At 36.6% G+C, this 21,904-nt stretch overlaps 1 protein-coding gene across 2 annotated transcripts in view; it reads left to right on the top strand.

Moving 5' to 3' along the window:
* The window catches only part of LOC106878777 (general transcription factor 3C polypeptide 3), a 551,001-nt gene that overhangs the window by 414,138 nt on the left and 114,959 nt on the right, over window positions 1-21,904 (top strand). For both annotated transcript variants that reach the window (XM_089359125.1, XM_089359126.1), the window contains exon 17: window positions 4,035-4,109. In XM_089359125.1, the coding sequence (XP_089215251.1) occupies window positions 4,035-4,109 (75 nt within the window). The remainder of the gene's footprint in view (window positions 1-4,034; window positions 4,110-21,904) is intronic.

A 21,904-nucleotide genomic window follows, 5' to 3' on the forward strand; every position in this document is an offset into this window, starting at 1 on the left:
TCTTTTATGTGCCACCCGCACAAGCCAGTCCAGGGGCACTGGCAACGATCTCACTCGAAAATCCTACGGGAGCCAGTCAGGCGGTACTGGCAACGGCCATGCTCAAAATGGTGCATCTCATGTGGCACCCGCACAAGAACCAGTCCAGGGGCACTGGCAACGATCTTACTTGGCTTGCCGGGTCTTCTCACGCACAGCACATTTCCAAAGGTCTCGGTCAGTAGTCATCGCCTCGGTGAGGCCCAATGTACGAAGGTCTTGTCTCACCACCTCAGCCCAGGTCTTCCTGGGCCTACCTCTTCCACGGGTTCCCTCAACTGTTAGGGTGTGGCACTTTTTCACGCAGCTATCCTCATCCATTCTCACCACATGTCCATACCAGCGCAATCGTCTCTCTTGCACACCACAACTGATGCTTCTAATGTTCAGCTTTTCTCTCAAGATACTTACACTCTGACGGGTATTCACATTGACATTACACATCCAACGGAGCATACTGGCTTCATTCCTTGCGAGCTTACGTATGTCCTCAGCAGTTACAGCCCATGTTTCACTGCCATGTAGCATGGCTGTTTGTATGCATGCGTCATACAGTCTGCCTTTTACTCTGAGTGAGAGTCCCTTTGTCGCCAGCAGGGGTAAGAGCTCTCTAAACTTTGCCCAGGCTATTCTTATTCTAGCAGCTACACTTTCAGCGCACCCACCCCCACTACTAACTTGGTCGCCCAGGCTAATAAGGAGAAGGTCAGATCTATGGCAAAGCAGTTGGTGATACAAGGTAGCTTTAGCTGTAATTATGGGAAGGAAAAAATTAATCAACTATAGAAGAGGAAAAGGTAAGTTGTGGTGGATGAAGAAGTGGAAATTATTCATAGGATATTAGTAAAAAAAAAAAAGAAAAAAAAAAGAAAAATTGATAATAACTATAATAAAAATACTGCTTGGAACCTAACCTAGTGGAATGATGGAGCTATGTGGGAATGATGGAGCATATGTAGGTGTATATACATATATACATGCATGTGTGTGTGTGTGTATGTGCATATATACGTATGTATGTGTGTGCGGGTGTGGGTATTTGCATGTTTGTATATATACAGGAATGTAGGTATATATACAGGCATGTATGTATAGGTGAGCGTGTATGTACATATGTGTATGGGTGTATGTGGGTATGTGTACATGGGTGTATGCATATGTGCATGTGTATGTGCGTACACGCACGTGTTTGTACATATGTGTCTGCGCGCTAGCAAACACATATGTAAACATTCACTATAATCATCTCCCCATATCCAAATAACTCTTTGACCTCAACCTTTAGTATCACATCAAAAACACCCTCCCTTTATATTTCTATGTAAACTAGTGTTCTTCTTCCTAAAGCCCATGGAACAATATCGTTGAGCCCGTTATAACTCTATGTAAACAAACCTTCTAATGGTCACTGACCATGTAACATCTCAGCTCGTAAGTTACCCCATTATTTCGTTTTTGTCTTGCTATTACATGTTTTATTATGAACTCCCTGATGGGAAATAAATGAGGACTCCAGCAACCCTTTCTTCTTTGTGAAAGGGCACTCATTTGTTTCGAAACATATATGTAGGAATTAAAGTAACTTTCATCAACATGCGTTTTGCTCCATTTGTTGTTATTATCCATATATATATATATATATATATATATATATATATATATATATATATATATATATATATATATATATATATATATATATATGTATGTATCTCTATATGTGTGTGTGTATATATATATATATATATATATATATAGTGTTTCTTTTACTGGTTTCAGCCTGGGGCTGAGTCCACACTGGTTCACCACTTGTAGTTACTTATTATTGAAACTCAGAATGTTGCAGTACTGTGTCCTTATTTTAGATGGGGAAGATGCAGTGCAGTCCAGTTTGAGGACAGTATAGCTGTCAATTCCAAAATTGGGCATTAGACCCTTCAAGGTCTTCCAAATATTTATCACTGCATCTCTCTCTTATCTTCTAATAATTTAGCATCACTTTTTGATATATATCTCTGCATATCTCTTATCATCCCTTTATAGTTATGTTCTTTTAAGGTTGAAGTAGGATTAAATATCAACAACAACAATTTCCATATAAGATTTTTCCTATATATGTGCAGGTATGGTTGTGTTGTTAAGAATGTCACGTTGCAACCACCTAGTTTTGAGTTCAGTCCAACTGTGCGGTATTTGTGCAAATGTCATCCACTGTATCCCCTAGTCAATCAATGTTTTGTGTGTGAATTTAATAGATGGATACTGTGTAGAATCCCATCATGCTTGTGTATACCCCACCGCTTTACAACCCATGTTAATCTGTGTATATCTTTGTACCTTAGCAGTTCAGCACAAGAGTCAATAGAATAAGTACCAGATTAAAAAAAAATATTTATTGCGGTTGATTTGTTTGACTAAAACCCTTGAAGGTGGTGCCCCAGAATGGCTGTAGTCTAATGGCTAAAACAAGTAAGCTAGAAGAGAGAGGTATTCTGTAGCTCAGTTTAATTCCACTATCTGACCCTTGGGTATCTTCAACAGTATTTAGACCAATTTCCTTCCCAAGAATAACTTTCTCCACCTCTTCCATCTCAATCTCAGAGGCTCTGAAATAGGTCATTGGCAGTTCCTTTCTTTCAGTGACTAAAAATTAAGTTCTGCCTCAAGTTCTAGGATTCATTGGAATGGTTACCTAGTTTTCTTGGTATCTAAATGACTGAGATCATATTTCCCTTGAATGAGATATCAGTTCACTGCAGGATCACTTGTGTATAGCTGAGTGGACTAGAACAATGTGGAATAAAGTGTTTTGCCCAAGAACACAACACACCACTTGGTCTGGGAACTGAAAGCATGATGCCATGATCTAGTGAGTGTGTGTGCAACATCCTCTCCACTAAGCCACATGCTTTTTACCCACTGACTAAGCCATTAATTAAATATAATGAAAAAATTGTTAATGTCAATTCAAGTTAATTTCAAAATTATCTCTGCGCATTTTACTAAAACTGGTTCCTCAGGTTGTCCAAAAGTTTAAATCAACAGATCTTGTGAACATTCTCTCCCCTTTTTAATAAAAATATATGTTCTAGAAAAAGAGGGCTATACGTAAGGACCTTCAAAGCCCCTCTCCCTACCCAACAATCAATAAGATTGACAAGGTTTAGCATTCCTCTTTACCATCAGCAAATCAAAGACTGCCTAGAGGATGTTTTTGTCTAGTAATTATTACAATAATTTCTATTTCTTGAGGTTTATCAACTCACCCACTGTATTACATTTGTGAGACTCTACCATATTTGTATTTAGTGACCAGGACTACTCCACTACCTTGACAGGTATTTTCATATTTTTGTCCTTTGGCTATATTTAGTATATAAAATATCATTTTATGCTGAATAATCTTAGTAGCTATTGGAGATTACAATCCTACAATAGTTTTGTGAACAGAGCCTCTGCATCTGGTTTTCAGTTAAATGCTTTTTGGAGTTGTGTTGTGTGAATCTAGATGGTTGTGGTGGTGAAAGGTTTTAAAAGATAGTAAACCAGCAAGCAGAGCATTGTTATCATTCCTAGAAATTATGGTTTAACTTATTTATCTTTAATGAAAGACTTTTCTTGCATTTCATTCTACAGTGTATAACTACCAGGAGTCTTCAGACTTTCTGCTGAGCCAACGACACTGCCAAATTTAGACAACACTACCTGCTCACATACTCACATAGGTGGTTTCCAACCTGTTGATGATTTTAGTAAAATGAGGTACAAGTTCTTACCACCAAGGTTACCTTCATGGTCCAAGTATATTTATAGCCTGCAAGAGATTGTATCAGTAAAGATATTTAGATAAAGATCTCTTGGTGCTAAAAGAAACCAATCTTAGAGAAGATATACAAAAAAGAACTCTAACATCAGTTTGCCATAGAATATTCATATTTTTCCCCAAGAAGTTTCCAGATTCTTCAGATTTTACCATGTACTTCTTTTTATTTCAGTTATATTTGAATTTATGAGTCGAAGAAGCCGTGCTGAAAGTTTAGAATATTTTTACCAACACATTGGGAAGAAAGGTAAAGATTTTTGTTTTTGTTTTTTTTTCTCCTTCCAAATGTCATTGCTTTTTCTGAAAAATTTAATTTGCAGTAAAAATAGCGAAGAAAAACATTCACTGCCAAGTTAAAATATGTATGTGTGTGTGTAATATATATATTGGGTCATCCCATAAATAATGCGTTTTTTTTACTTCTTTTATTTTTCAAAATTAAGATAAAGTTCCTTTTTAATCTAAAATATACCCTCCTTCATTTTCTACAATGCTCTTCTGTCTATGTGGTAGACTTGCAAGGCCCCTCTTCCAAAATTCACTTGTCCTTGTATTGTTCTGAACTCCAGTACTGTTCTGACCTTGTCTACAGAATTTATATTTTTTTCGTCCAAATGATTTTGAAGACTGTGGAATAAATGGGGCAATACAGTTCTATATTTACACTTGACGGATATTTGTCCTCATCTTGTTTGTTGTTAACACAGCATTTCGTCTGATATACCCTCCAGCCTTCATTAGGTGTCTTGGGGAAATTTCAAACCTGGGTTCTCATTCCTAAGGTATTTTTCAATGTTGTTGTTATTATTATTATTATTACTATTATTATTCAGGTCACTGCCTGGAATCGAACTCAGAATCTTGGGGTTAGTAGCCATGGCATATGGCACAGTGGTTAAGAGCACTTGCCCATGGGCATATAGCATAGTAGTTAAGAGCACTTGTCATCGGTAACTAAGCTGGCAACCCCACCAAGCTGACTTGGTGTGGAGGGTGTTTGTTGGACTCCCTGCAGGACAAAAAATAAAACCTGTCAAAGGGTGGAAGAACTCGTGTAGTCAGCAGCCATTCAGTATTATGTGTACATGGGTGTGTATTTGTGTATATATATATTTTTTTATATATCTTTTTAGATTTTTGCTATATTTATTTTTTTATATATTTATATATTTATATCTATTTATTTTATTTTATTTATAGTTTTAATTGTGAATTTATTTATTTATTTATCTGTATTTATTTATTTTTATAAATAAAAAACAATTTTAAATTGTAAAAATTACAAATGTTATATATATGTATTTTTTTTAATGTATACATATGTATATTGGGGGCAGGGAGATGAGGTTCATTAGCTGTGGTGAAGGCAACTCTTCTACGAGAGGGACACTCTGACATAAAATCAGGTCATAGTAATGGCAGTCTCTTAACTGACTGCACTGTCAAAGCCATGACTGTTGATGGGGGAAGACTGGGTTTTGAAATGAAGCCATGATTAGGACAACCAGTATAGGAGAATAAAGCTCTGAATTCAAATTGACTTACCACTGCTGGTGTGCAGTATCCTTTTGAGGAAAAGCCTAGGAGAAGGTACTCTGATATAAAACCTGCAGTCAACTTAGTACTGGTCATCTTGCTTTGCTTGTCACTGGAATCTACTATTTTGATCCAGACAGTGGCAAAAGTGTTGTACAAGCATTTGTCACTGAAATCCAATGAAATACAGATGTCCCCAAGAAAACACCATCGTACAGTTATCACTTTTCAAAAGTTCAATGGTGATAGAGCCGTAGCAATGTATGCAAACTTTACTGGTTGAAAGCATACAGTTACAAATCTGCACATAAGGCGACAGGGTTCTTATCTTAAAATCGCTAACATGTTTTCATTGACAGGAACTGTTTTCTGTGGAGAATCCTGTATCTGAGCACTGGTCACCTGGATATACTGGGAAGGTGCTAGAAAAGGTGCACTAAAAATTGTCTGTCTTCTTGCTGCTGGTTAGTTTACTACAGCTAACTGTGGCTCAATTTATCAAGAACTAGCAGAGCAACCCGGCGTTGCCCAGGAATGAAATTGTTGCTTATATACTGGAAGGAAAAAAGCAAAATATGCTGTATAGAAATCTGAGGACATTCTGTAGATGGACTCTCAGATGAATGATGACTGGACACCTCTCATGAATTGGAAAATTGAAGATGCGCCAAAAAGCCTCATTGGTACTTGGAAACTTTTACGAAAATTAAAATGTGGATTAAATGAAAAAAATGATTTACGTGAATATCCTCACAAGAGTAATTGAAATAAATTGCGATTGTGGAACCCCTCACACACACACGAAAGCACACACACAGAGTATCACACATCAGATGAAATGGAAGTGTGTGTGTGTGTGACAGAGAGAGAGAGAGAGAGGTTTGTTGTCATGTATACGTACATGCATAAATATGCATACATCTTTGTGTGTGTGTGCATGTGTATGAGAGAGAGAGAGAGTAAATGTATACTATATATAAAACAGAGATGTGTGTGTAATCGCTTTTCACGTGAAATTGACTTCACCAAATGCTTCCATACTTGTGATGCGTGAATAATTTGACCTCGGATAAATGTTAGGCTCTTCATTTGATTTTTTTAATTAAAGATAAATAATATTGCTTTATATTTAAGATTCACTTCTTTAAAAAGGTTCCTCAATGTCAACTTCCGGTATTGACGTAACAACGGCAAAAAGCTTCACTCTCTATTTTGTGTGTGAGTGTGTGTGTGTGAGAGAGAGAGAGAGAGAGTAAATACTACATACACACCGCTCTCTCACTCTGTCTCACACACATACACACCCCTTGACTCACTCACACTTTGTCTCTTACAAACACACACATACATAAATGTATACAAACATATTTACAAAGACACACGTGTGTATGTGCTCGCGTGCGTGTTTGTAAGAGACAGAGTGTGAGTGAGTCAAGGGGTGTGTTGTCATATGACAACAAACCCCTCTCTCTCTCACTCACACTCTGTCTCTTACAAACACACACATACATAAATGTATACAAACATATTTACAAAGACACACATGTGTATGCGCGCGCGCATGGGGGGTTCCACAATTGCCATTTATTTCAATTACTCTTGTGAGGATATTCACGTAAATCATTTTTTTCATTTAATCCTCATTTTAATTTTCGTAAAAGTTTCCAAGTACCAATGAGGCCATCATTCATCTGAGAGTCCATCTACAGAATGTCCTCTCAAATTTCTATACAGCATATTTTGCCTTTTTTCTTCAAGTATATAAGCAACAATTTCATTCCCGAGCAACGCCGGGTGCCTCTGCTAGTACTACATACACACCGCTCTCTCACTCTGTCTCACACACATACATCCAAAAATGATGGAAGCATATGACAACACACCCCTTGACTCACTCACACTGTCTCTTACAAACACACACATACATAAATATATACAAACATATTTACAAAGACACGTGTGTGTGTGTGAGAGAGAGACAGACAGACAGACAGACCGACAGAGAGAGAGAGACAGAGACAGAGCCAGTGAAGGGGTGTGTCGACAATTATACGTACATACATAAATAGTCATACATTTCTTGTACGTATGTGTGAGTGTGTGTGTGAGAGAGAGAGAGAGTCACTGAAACATCTGTCTGTCTGTCTGTCTCTCTCTCTCTGTCTCACACACACACGTGCAGATATACACACAGAAAAGATGTATGCATATGTATTTATGTATGTACGTAGACATCACAACACACCCCTTCACTCACACACATACAGAAACACACATGTGAGTGTATGATTCATTACGAATACATAGAGCTGAACACGGCATGCCAAAAAAAAAAAATAATAGAAAATTTATTTACTGAAATTAACGAAGTGTGTGAGTTTGGAACGAAATCAAACCTGGAGTGTGTGAATGAGAGAGAGAGTGAGAGAACATTGCAAAGAATGAATGAGATGAACATGGAACGCCGAAAAATCGTATAAATAAAAGCACGTTAAAAACTATCTTGTACGGAATATTTAAATTTATGAACTTCGTAAATATGTGTTTCAGTAATTGATCGTAGTTGTTTACAGAAAGCGAACATTAAAAGTAGAGAGTGAGAGACGTCACCGTTTTTTAACGTCCGTACCAGAAGTTGACATTGAGAAACCTTTTTAAAGAAGTGAATCTTAAATATAAAGCAATATTATTTATTTTTAATTAGAGATAAAAAAAAAAATCAAATGAAGAGCCTAAGATTTATCCAAGGTCAAATTATTCATGTATTACAAGTATGGAAGTAAATGGTAAAGCCGTTTTCACGTGATAAGCGATTACACACACATCTCTATTTTATATATAGTATAGATGAACAAAGAATTGATATAAACAATGATAACAAGTATGCAAGGAATTAAGTTTCTCTTAACCTGGCCTGTTGGAATGTGAGAACTCATTTAGATCAAGCAGATAGGCCTGAAAGAAGAACAACTCTAGTAACTAAGGAGCTAAGGTGTCTTAATGTTGATATTGCAGCTCTTTCTGAAACAAGATGTTCAGATGAAGATCATGTTGAAAGAGCGGCAGGTTTCACATTATTCTGGGTTGGGAAGCCAAAGAGAGAGAAAAGGGAAGGTGGTGTTGGGTTTGCAATTAGAAGTGATTTGCTAAAAGACCTAGAACAACCACAAAGCATAAATACATGCATAATGAAACTCAGCATCCCTCTTTCTTGTGGATGTTTTGTAACTATTTTCTCTATTTACACTCCTACACTTTCAGCTAGTGAGGAAAATGTCCAAGCATTTTATGAGGAGCTTAGAAGAAGTATTCTGTCATTACCTTTGAATAAGAAGTTGGTTGTGCTTGGTAACTTTAATGTACGTGTTGGTAGAGACTATGGTTCTTGGAATGTACTTGGGCGTTATGGAATAGAAATGGTGAACAACAATAGGTTGCATCTGCTACAAATGTGCTCTGAGCTAGGGTTGATTGTTAGGAATACTTTTTTTCATCATAAGATGAAACAAAGTTACCTGGATTCACCCAAGATCAAAGTGGGGTCACATGATTGACCGAAAAGTTGACTTACAAGATTTGTGCAGTCTCAGAGTATTGCAAAGTGCTGATTGTGATACTGATCACAAAATGGTTAGGGCCAAGTTCAAGTTCAGGATTCCTAAGAAGATTTGTAGTGCAGGTGTACGAGTACCAAAGAAAATTGATGTAGAGCAGCTAAAACAACCACAAGTTTTGTAGTTGTTTCAGAAGAGATGCAGCGGTGTTCATTTTGAAGGTTCATGGCAATCTTCCTGTGATGGAATATATAAAACGGGATTAGAGGTGTTAGGTTTTAAGAAGAGACAGCACCAAGACTGGTTTAATTCTAATGGTACAATGATACAGCTTTCAGCAACAAAGTGGTCCACTCATAAAAAAAGCTTCTTAACCCAAATGTTAAGAACAAAGTGCAACTAGAAAAGTTGTACAAGGCTCAGAAAACAGACTTGCAAAAAAGAATTCAGGAGGCTTAAAGACACTTGGTGGAGAAATTTGAGCAAGTACAGGCAGCCTATGACTGGAAAGAGTTTCTATAGTTTATTGCAGCAAGCTTTTGGACCACAATCTTCATCATCATATGTTCCCATGAAGTCAAAAGATGGAAATGAGGAAATGAGGTTATTAAAGATCCTCCTGGAATAAGGAATAGATGGAGAGAACACTTTGCAGATCTTTTCCGCAGTCCATCTGTTGTGAACACGGATACCATAAACAACATTCTGAAAAGAGAGATAATGCAACACATGGATGATACACCTTCCATTGAAGAAGTAAATCTGACATTATGTAAACTGAGATCAGGTAAAGCTCCTGGATTGGATGGTATTCCAGTTGAATTTCTGAAAGCAGGTGGGGATCATATTGCATCTGAAATTCATAACCTGATAACTCGAGTTTGGAATGAATCTTCTGTGCCACAAGAATGGATAAAGGGCATTCTAATCTCTGTATACAAGGGTAAGGGCCTGAAAGCAGTGTGTGGTAATTCTAAAGGGATAACTTTTCTGGAACATACCGGGAAGATACTTTCAAGGATCATGTTAGATTGTCTTGTTGAGAATGTATCCACATGTGATTCCTGAAGAACAGTGTGATTTCAGACATGAGCGAGGAACAATGAACATGGTATTTTATGTGAGGCAGGTTCAAGAGAAATGCTTAGAGGAACAAATGCCACTATACCAGGTCTTCATAGATTTAACTAAGGCATTTGACACAGTAAACAGGGAGGCACTGTGGATTGTTTTGTGTAAACTTGGTTGTCCAACACATTTTGTGAGCATTTTTAAAGAACTACAAAGAAACATGAAAGCTCAGGTAGTCTTTAATAGTGAGCAATCTCGTGAATTTTCGGTGGACAATGGTGTCAAACAGGGTGATATTCCTGCCCCTACACTTTTCTCTATTTATTTTACTGCATTACTTTGGTATGCTTTCAAGGACTGCAACAGGGGAATTGGAATCAGATTTTGGACATCTTGTCATATTTTTAATTTGACCCGGTTTAACTGCAGAGCAAAGACTTTCAAAATACTTGTTAGAGAATTACTTTATGCTGATGATGCTAATTTGTTGGCATACTCTGAGGGAATATGCAACATTTAATGGACAGATTTTCCACTGTATGTGTACACTTCGGACACACAATTAGTTTGGGGAAAACCAATGTAATGTTTACTCCCGTGCCAGGACAAACATTCTGAACCAAACATTTTTGTGAATAGAACAAGGTTAGAAGCCGTTGATACCTTTGTTTAACGAGGAAGCACAGTGTCAAGAGATGGTAGTCTTGATGCAGATATATACTATCAAATAGGGAAGGGAAGTGTTGCATTTAGAAAGCTCGAAAAGTGAGTATGGGCGGATAGAGGTATTTTCCTGCAGACAAAAATCAGTGTATATAAAGTGTGTGTATTGTCTGCACTTCTTTATTCAAGTGAGACATGGACCACTTACAAGTGTCACATAAAAATGCTGGAGAGATTTCATCAAAAGTGCCTCAGACATATCTTAGGAGTCAAGTGGGAATGTTTCATACCAGATACGGAGGTTTTGTGCATGGCACGTTGCTCCTCAGTTGAACAACATGTTATCTTGGCTCAAATGAGATGGACTGGACATGTTATTAGAATGAAAGATGAGCATTTGCCAAAGAGTCTTTTTTATGGTGAACTCAACTCTGGTAAGCAACCACAACATAAGCCGAAGAAAAGGTATAAAGACTGTGTGAAGGAAAACCTGAAGAAACTAGATATGAGCAAAAATGATTGGGAAAATGATGTTCTAGATCAGAACAAGTGGAGAGGTGCTGTTAGGACTGGTTGCAATGCCTGGGAAGAAAATATGTTCAGCATTCTGAACTTAAAAGGACCTGTCGCAAAGGAACAATTGGAACTGTAATCAACAGTGAACACTGAATATGTATTATATGTGAACATGTTCTGTTGCCAAAAGCAGGATATGTGAACCACATATGTCACAAAACTTGTAAGACAATATCTTGATTTAACAGACATATGCTAGTTCACAAAAAACACTCCTTCAGAATTAGATTCCAAAGGGCAGAGATATAGAAGAAACTTGAATAATATCTGTCACTTGTGTTTTAAACCCTGTCAGACAACAGGTGGTCTTAAAAATCATCTAAGAGCTCATCAATGTAGTGATTGTACTGTGTGATGTGGTGTGGTATGTGTGTTGATGGGACAGCTATCATGGGATGAGGTGGTGAGGCACGACCTTCGAACATTGGGCCTCACCGAGGCAATGACTTCTGACCGAGACCTTTGGAAATATGCTGTGCATGAGAAGACCCGGCAGGCCATGTGAGTCCTAAATCCAAGGCCTCTGCCAGGGGTGTAGCCAGCCCACTTATGCGTACCTTCCTTCATTGGACACAACTCCACTTGCGAAGACCTGTAGGGGCGAGTGAAATCGGAATTGAAATCGAACTAAATTCGACGACTGGCACCCATGCCAACGCCTTCTCCTTCATTGGACATGAAACTCGGCTTGTGAAGACCTATTGGGACAAGCGAAAGCGGATTCGTGATGGCACCTGTGCCCAGCGTCGCCTTAGTGGCACTTGTGCCGGTGGCATGAGTAAAGACTTTCGAGTGAGATCGTTGCCAGTGCCGCTGGACTGGCTCCTATGCAGGACACGAAACTCTGCTTGTGAAGACCTGTTGGGGCAAGCGAAAGCGAAATCGTGATGGCACCTGTGCCCAGCGCTGCCTTTCTGGCACTTGTGCCGGTGGCATGTGTAAAGACATTCGAGCGAGATCGTGCCAGTGCCGTTGAACTGGCTCCCGTGCAGGTGGCACATAAAATATACTGTTTTGAGCATGGCCATTGCCAGTACCACCTGACTGGTCTTCGTACTGTTGGCACGTAAAAGCATCCACTACACTCTCGGAGTGGTTGGCGTTAGGAAGGGCATCCAGCTGTAGAAACTCTGCCAAATCAGATTGGATCCTGGTGCAGCCATCTGGTTCACCAGTCCTGAGTCAAATCATCCAACCCATGCTAGCATGGAAAACGGACGTTAAACGATGATGATGATATATTGATAGAAAGGACAACAAAAGAATGAAAGAGACCTCGATATTATGTGAATATAGGAATTTATCTGTAAAAATATGTGACACTTATTCGGTAGCCATGATTAAACTCCAAGTTTCGGATGCCGGGGTGGGAACCCATGCCGTGATCCAGCCATTGAAAATTCCTGTGAAAAATGACCATTAAACAAAGGGAAATTACTGTGTGGTTGACCATTATTAAGACAAAAGAGCTATAGACTGCTAAGTAAGGGGACGGAGTAAAGGTAAGGGAGTAGAAAAGTCGATAGTGTTTGAGTAAGTGCACCAATCTGTACATTCGCCTATGTGTATATACTCAACCACGGTCGCTTGAAACACGCACATTCTCACCGACATACTCACCAAAACTATATATATATATATATATATATATATACACACATATACATACCCGCATATACACCCACACATACATGCGCTCAACACCCTCGCACCCATGCACACGCACGCAAAAAAAAATTTTTAATCGCAGAGCTAAAGGCAAAATACAGAAGAAAGGGTGAAAAAGCTATGAGGTTAATACGCATCGATATGCGCATATTTTCGCATGCCCGCACATACATCTATATACGCATGTACCCGCACACATGCCCACCTTCACAAGCATGCACATAAGGTTCCATGTATGCGTCTATAGAAGCACAGGGAAAAAGTGGGGTGGAGGGGAGAATACAGAAAAAAATATATGTGGAAAATATACAAAACATTATCTCTATAAATATGTAAAAAAATATGAAAATTATGTAAGAAAACTAAGTAAAAAGTATAGAGAGATAAAAAGCTTATACATAAACACAACATAAAAAGCAAGTCCTCTCAGTAAACTCAGGGGGACCAAAAATATAGCAAATATTTAGCCACATGTGGACATGATCCGAAAAGTTCAGTTCTTGAATTTAGACATGTGGCAGGGTCTAAGCTGCCTTTCGAGATAAGCCATCTTTCCACATCACATAGACCGCACCTTCCGCTGCCGCTGGTGTAAGGTTTACACTTGGCTAAGATTTTCCAATGGATGTTGTAACTGACACCTTTATCTTTTAAGGACCATATATGACTAGATAATTTGGTCATTTTCCTTTTGTCCCAGTGCCTGAAGCTCAAGGTGTGATTGTTGAATCTGGCCTTGAAATTACCCTCCGTAAGGCCCACGTATTTAATCATCAAAACTGTGTCCTTAGTGGATATAGAGTCCACGTCCTCATAAATGCTAGTTTCGGACATGCAAGCTCCATTTAGCGGGCACAAATTTTTATCTCTGCATGAACAGCTGGTTTCATATTGTGGTTTTGTGTGTTGTTTGCAATTATATTTTTTAAATTAACAGTTGAGCTGCAAATGATTTTTAAGTAATGTCTGTTGAAGATCTTTCTATAACTATGGTTGACTGGAAAGTGTCTGTCTATCAGTGCCAAGAAGTACTTGCCTATATTAAAGGTCACTTCGGGTGAGTAGGTGGGTGTGAACAAGATAGTTTTCCTATTTCTATGTTTTCCTTTCTTTATTACTGGTTAAAACCACTATCTTTTAGAGCCTTATTATATACTGGGGCAACGCTATTAAAAATGTCCCTATCAGAGGAGAGGCTAGAAATTCTTTTTGCTAATGTTTTTAACTATATATATATATATATATATATATATATTATACATATATGTATATGTATATATATATATATATAATATATATATATATATATATATATATATATATATATATATATATATATATATGTATATACATATATATATATGTATATATGTATGTATATATATATATATATATATATATATATATGTATATATGTATATATATATATATATATACATATATATATATATATACATATATATATATATATATATATATATATATATATATATATATATATATATATATACATATATATGTGTATATATATATATATGTATATATATATATATATATATATATAGTATTAAACCTTGGGAGAGGCATTATGCCGGTTATAAATACATGCACTGGTTTGGTCCTTTTTTTATTTATAAACAGTATTTAGTTGTTTTTTTTCTGTTTTTGTTAAATCATTTCATTGCACTCTTGCAATCTCTCCAGTAACCCGTCTCTCCACTTCCATTTATTTTGAATGTATGATTCAGCGTTGTTTTGAAATTGTCCGGTATGAGCATGTGAGTGTGTGCACGCTCGTATGTGTGTGTGCTTATATGTAAGCATGTGCGTCCATATCTGTGTTTGTTAAATTTCATTCATATCAGATAAGATAGAGACTTTGGACTTGGTTTTGGTTTTCTCTCTGTTATTTTCTGTTTTCTTCGTAAATGCATCTTTTCATTTTCACGTTCAGGTTCTTTATTTTACGTGTGAACAACATCCGCAACAATGGGTAATTGTAAGGCTTTTATCTACGTGTAATTGCTATTAAAAATTGGTCGTGTTTCAGTTATGAGGACCGACTCTTGTATTTGCCGTAACAATGGGTCATTGGGGTGTCTAGACAGGATTTCTATGCTAATCCGGTCCAGTACACTAGTATGTTGTTCTTTGGCATGCTGGTTGAGCACCGAGGTTTGTTTCTAATTCTTGTAGTCCTTCCATTGTTCATTTACACGCTCAGTCAAACTTCTTGCCGTTTCACCTATGTATGCCGTTGTTTCCGTCTTTACAATCACCATCCATACAGCTTATTCTGTAAACCACATTTCTGGTTTTGCAGTTGATACCAGGACTATATTTGCACACAATGCAATTCTCTTCTACACACCTTGTCCTTCTGAAGGGGTATGTTTTGCATATTATCGACCTAATGGATCTCCCTAGTTTTTCTATGATATTTATCTTCAACTTAGTACTTTTGAGGATTTTTCTAAATCTGCGGGGCAGTTCTCCGTGTGGTGTGGCGTCTATAAACATTACTCCTTGGAACTTGTCAGTATTGTACCACGTGTTCTTTCTGTTTGTTTTATCACTAATTCTTTGTAGTCGATTCCACTGTTTATTATGGTACCTAGGTTGTGTTCCATCTGTATCTTTGACAACAATCTCCTCAAATTTCTTGCTAGCTCCTCTGTACACTCGGATCCTATCTTTCTGGCTGTATCCCGAAAACTGCATGCGATGCATGAAGTCTTGTGTATGTCTTTGTCTCTACCAGGGACTGCACAGCGGGGATATGTTTCTCATTATTCTGACTAAATCGGCTATTAATATATTAATTTTCACACTGTGTGATAGAGCCGAATTCTTATGGATAACATACTTTGAAGATATAGGTTTCATATAATGTGAGTGAAGGATTTGAACTTAGTCGTTAATTGTTTCTAGCCAAAGTTCTGTGTCAAGTACCGGGAGTCTTTTGTTTAGGTGTCTTGTTGGGTAATCTATTGTTACTTTGATGCTCTGGTGTATTGCATTAGCTATATTCTGGATGTTTTCCATCGTGATCTTCTTGTTCTCTTCAGTCTGAATGTTTGATGGTGTTTTGACTACGATGTTAATGTCATCTACATATCTCCCATACAGTTTGATTGTTATTGAGTGCTCCTCAAGAGCTTTTCTCAGCTTTTTGTCCCACCAGGTCATGAATAGGCTCACTATGTCCCCGGCCACACTGACACCAATAGCCGCTCCCTGGACCTGCATGTATAGTTTTTCATTGAATTTAATTATATGGTTCTGCAGGGTGCACCTACAGCATTTGCAACCATTTTTCGTGTTTGGATATTATCCTCTGGGTCGTGGGTAGGTGTATTCGATCCATTCCAATGCTCCGCGGTGGTTTTTCTAACAGCTGATGTGTTCGTAGGTGGTCTACCCTGTCCTGTCCTGGTGGGGCAGAATTTAATTAGGTCGTGGTGATCCAAGTATTCATTATTACAAACGAGCTTTAGGAGGAGGCCTAGTTCCCTCGTGTTCACTTCACGGGAGGTTACTTTGCTTTCCGAAATAATTTCCACACATCTTTCTACGGCAAAGTCAATGTCGATGGATGGATAGAGAGATACTACATCCATACTGCCTACAATACAACCTGTCAGGTCATGGGAGCAGTTGCATGCATTGACTCTGCTGAAGTCCTCTGTACTTTCACAAACATCAGGATACATCTCGATGTGTGGTCTTAATACCTGCAAGAGGAAAAATGACAACCTATAATTGCTGACAATATTAGCACCACAAATCGGTCGGCATGGGGGGGGGGGCCATGATAGGGACAGCAACGGGTTTATGGTCTTTTCGTAACCCATAGAGTGTAGGAATGTCGTTGTTGGATGATGTGAAGTTCTGTGCTGTGCGTCTCTTAGGTTGGAGTACGTTACACCACATTCCCATGTGTGCGTTGAGAATTTTCTCTACTTTTTCATATTCCTGTGGTGTAACTTCTCTCATATCTTCTATATGTTTTTGTATCATATGGGTGTAGTTTTGCAGGCTGTCTACTGATATCCTGCCTGATTTGTCTGTAGGGAGGCATACTATCTCGTTGTTTCTAACTCTACGTTTTAGTTTTCGTATGCCTATTGCAGCTACTGTGCCAAGTTGGTGGGCCTCTATTTCGTTTTGTGTTGGGGTAGTTGTTATATAACATGTTAATGTTTTCCTGGGTCTGCTTCTAGCTAATGAGACCATGGCTTCTGTTTTATCATCCGTAAAACAGGATCTGTTGAAAGGTAAATTCGTTGGATGGATTCGGGTCATATCATAGGATTTGTCAATTGGGTTATAAAAGAGATTTTCTAAGGTGTTGCTGTCATTTTGAAGACGTTTGCGAAAAACAAGAGTAAGAGAAGAAAACACATCTCGACTATGCTGCTGTTTCACAGACAAGTGAATCAAACAAGAATTTAAAATCTAATTGGAGGGATGGTAGTAATTTCAAATTTAGAGGAAGGCAGGTTAAGTAGTGGTGGACAGCAAGTTAGGGGTAAATCAAGCATGAGAGAAAGAAAAAGAAAAAAATAAAGAAAAAAAAAAGGAAATGGAAGGGCAATACCCTAAGGAGTGGTAAGAATTTGGAAAAAATTTAAGGTAAGGGAATTAAGGTCAAGGTATTAAAGAAATATATCTATTCTACAGTATAAATAGAATAATACAATGAAGCACTAAGTTCAAAACTATAGGGAACAATAATAATTAGAACAAGATAAACTTATGCAGTTAAAATAAGATATAAATTAATGTGGGGTGGTATTATTTATGGGTAAAACTATAATATTAATGGCCAAAATCCAAACAGAAAAAAAGTGGGGAAGAGGGAAAAAAGGGAGAGGAATAGAGTTAGAAAAACAGGACTAAATTAAGAGAAATAAAGCTAAGGAACTTAACAGCAAATATAAAATAACTTCTAAAATAACATTATCAGACATTAATTTAAAAATCAAAAAAATCATGACAGAATATAATCTAACTGATAGAACTGAACCTGTTGTACCCTGTGAACCAAAAATTAATCTAAAAGACCATAAGAAAAACTTTCACGTAAATCCTAATGTTAGACTCATTTGCCCAACTAGATCTGATATTGGTAGATTAAGTAGGCTTATTTTAGATAATATTATACCGTTCATTATTCCTAACCTTACTCTTAAATTATGGATTAATACTGATGAAGCTCTTAATTGGTTTAACTCTATTGACAACATTAATAATTTTTCCTTTATCCAATTCGATATCAACAATTACTATTCTAGCATTTCTCCTATACTCCTTAACAAAGTTCTCATATTTGCTAAAAATAGATCCCTAATTACTAGAGAAAAAATTGACATAATACTTTTAGCTAGAAAAACCATCAACGAATTCGAAGATAAGCTCTGGACCAGATCTGACACACCTGAGAACTTTGATATCCCAATGGGATCGAGTAATTCGGCTGAAATAACAAATTTGGTTGGAGCATATCTTCTATATCGCCTAAATAAGGAAATTCCTGAACTCCAAAGAGGCCTTTATAGGGATGATGCGTTATTTATCATACCCACCAACAACAAATCAACCATAGAGAGAATGAGAAAGAATATTAAAAAATTCTTTAAAAACTTTAACCTTAGCATTACTTTTGAATATGGCACTAAAATCGTTAACTTTCTTGATATCACTCTTAATATTAACTCTAAATTGCACTATCCCTATAGAAAAAGAAAATGAAGTTACTAAATATGTAAATAGATCATCCAATCACCCACCAAATATTTTAAAATCTATTGTAAAAAACATTTCCGATAGACTAACTAAACTGTCCTCAAACCATGACATCTTTAAATCAAATTCCCACTACTATAATGAAGCTTTATCGAGAGCGGGCTATGACCAAAAAATTTCTTTCCTTATTCCTAAATCTATTAAATGTGATAGTAACAATAATGATAATAATACTAATAATGATAATCTAATTATCCTAAATAATGTTACCAATAATAAAAATTTAATTAACATAAATAATGATAAGAAAAGACTTACTAATAATAACCTATCCTGCTCAAACAAGAGGAATAAAAATGTAATACAACCTGATAAATGCCTATACAACCATATTAATACCAATAAAATACCTAGCTTAAGAAATTATAATAAGGACCATAAAAATAAAAATAGGAAAATTATTTTACATAACAAAATAGATCCTAATAAGAAAACTACCAATGATAATAGAAACAATAATATAACCCGAAATACTTATGATAACCACAAACCCCCTTCGTATTACAAATTTAGAAGAAAAAATTCTATATGGCTTAACATCCCTTACAACTATGCAGTATCTACAAACATCTATAAGAAGTTTATGGATATCTTACAAAAAAATTTCGACCATAACCATAGATATTATAAAATCTTCTCTCAACACACAATCCGTATCTCATACTCTACTCTCCACAATATAGGATCTATTATCAATAAGTTAAATAGAAAAAACATTAAACTAGCTAGGACTCTTGAAAATAAAAATTGTCTTATTATTGATAACAATACAAATAACTACCAAACTATTAATAACACCAACGCAACCAATAATCATGCACATGTTAATGAACATATTAATACTTCAACTGTTAACATAGTTGATGCGATAAATCTTCCTAGCTCAAACAATATCAATTACATATCTAATAATACAACCAGCAATATTGGTGTAAATAATTTAGATACTAGTATCAATAATCAACATAGCAATATATATATAGCTAATAAGCCCCTTAATTGCAATTGTAGAATTAAAGCCCACTGTCCAGTATCTGGCTGTTGTTTAACCCGTAATGTAGTCTATAAATGTACAGTAACTACTCCAACTAATAATTACATTTATGTTGGTTGCACAATCAACCTTAAACAACGATTATATAACCATTTTTCTTCATTTAGACTTAAACATAAAGCCAATAGCACATCATTATTTAATAAAATTTGGGAATTGAAGGAAAATAGTATTGATTTTAATCTTAAATGGGAAATCATCAGGAGAGCACAACCTTATAGAAATAGTAGATATGGCTGTGGACTGTGCCCTATGGAAATTTACGAAATTTTTAAACTTAAGGATAACCCTAATCTAATTAGCAATAGATCTGACCTTAGGGTTCTATGTGTGCATTGTTACTCCCGCACCTTTAAATATTTTAAAAAGTAAATCTTACTAATTTTTTAAATTTAGTTTCTCTCATTTCCCTGACTAATAACTATTTTATTTGAGGTATGACTTTTAATATATACTTAGAATACATTTTAACCTTTCCCAACCCACTGATAGTAGTCCTACATTTTCTCTAAGTTATTCTGAGTCTTTTTTGAAAACCTTAGCTTTATTTCTCTTAATTTAGTCCTGTTTTTCTAACTCTATTCCTCTCCCTTTTTTTCCTTCTTCCCTCTTCCCCCCTTTCTTTCTGTTTGGATTTTGGCCATTAATATTATAGTTTTACCCATAAATAATACCACCCCACATTAATTTATATCTTATTTTAACTGGATATGTTTATCTTGTTCTAATTATTATTGTTCCCTATAGTTTTGAACTTAGTGCTTCATTGTATTATTCTATTTATACTGTAGAATAGATATATTTCTTTAATACCTTGACCTTAATTCCCTTACCTTAAATTTTTTCCAAATTCTTACCACTCCTTAGGGTATTGCCCTTCCATTTCCTTTTTTTTTCTTTTTTTTTTCCTTTTTTTCTTTTTCTTTCTCTCATGCTTGATTTACCCCTAACCTTCTGTCCACCACTACTTAACCTGCCTTCCTCTAAATTTGAAATTACTACTATCCCTCCAATTAGATTTTAAATTCTTGTTTGATTCACTTGTCTGTGAAACAGCAGCATAGTCGAGATGTGTTTTCTTCTCTTACTCTTGTTTTTTGCAAACATCTTCAAAATGACTTTCTAAAATGAAATTCCATTATGCAGCTGAGGAGTACATTTTCATTGTATTTTCTGTGGTGTTCTCACTACATGAATAAATGGAGCTTGTACGAAACGTACGTACTGCTATAACCTATTGAATTTTTGTTGCTTAACTTCAAATATATATATATACATATATATAATCGCCTTCCTTGAAGAAAATGACTTGCTGCCTGACACCCAACATGGTTTCCGACCAGGAAGAAGCTGCCTGACTCAGCTCTTATAACACTATGACTGGGTGCTAAAACAGCTACTTGACCACTCAAATGTGGAAGTGATATATCTCGACTTTGCAAAGGCCTTTGATAAAGTCGATCGTGGAATGATATGTCACAAACTGCGTGATCTCGGCATAGTTGGAAAATTGGGAGAATGGCTTCATGACTTTCTGAAAGATAGAAGTCAGGTGGTAGTAGCCAATGGGGCCACCTCCAATGACACGCAAATAGTGAGCGGAGTTCCGCAAGGCACTTTTGGGACCACTACTGTTCATAATGGCCCTCTCAGACATGCCCTCAGCCACACAGAGAGCCATGATCACAAGTTATGCAGATGATACAAAAGTCACAAAGGTAATACAGAACCCTGAAGACACTATGCACCTGCAATGTGAGCTGGATGAAATATACAAGTGGGCTGAAAAGAATAACATGCAGTTTAATGCTGAAAAGTTTCAAGCCTTGTGCTATCAGCATGCAAAACTAAATGCAGTACCCATTAAATACACTGGACCTGGAGAGACGGCAATCCCAGAAGCAGAGACAGTAATAATGCATCCTTTCATGTTGTTAAATTGTCACTGAAATGCAGGCGACCGACCGGATGGATTCTTAGGACTTTTAGAACAAGAGATCAGGAAACCATGATGGTGCTCTGGAGGACACTTGTTCTAAGCCACTTTGACTATTTCTCTCACCAACCAGTGTCAAATTAATCTCAGAACTTAAGTCAATCCAATGAAGCTAC

Source organism: Octopus bimaculoides, chromosome 10 (genome assembly GCF_046866305.1).
Source record: "Octopus bimaculoides isolate indiv1 chromosome 10, ASM4686630v1, whole genome shotgun sequence".
Taxonomy (NCBI): domain Eukaryota; kingdom Metazoa; phylum Mollusca; class Cephalopoda; order Octopoda; family Octopodidae; genus Octopus; species Octopus bimaculoides.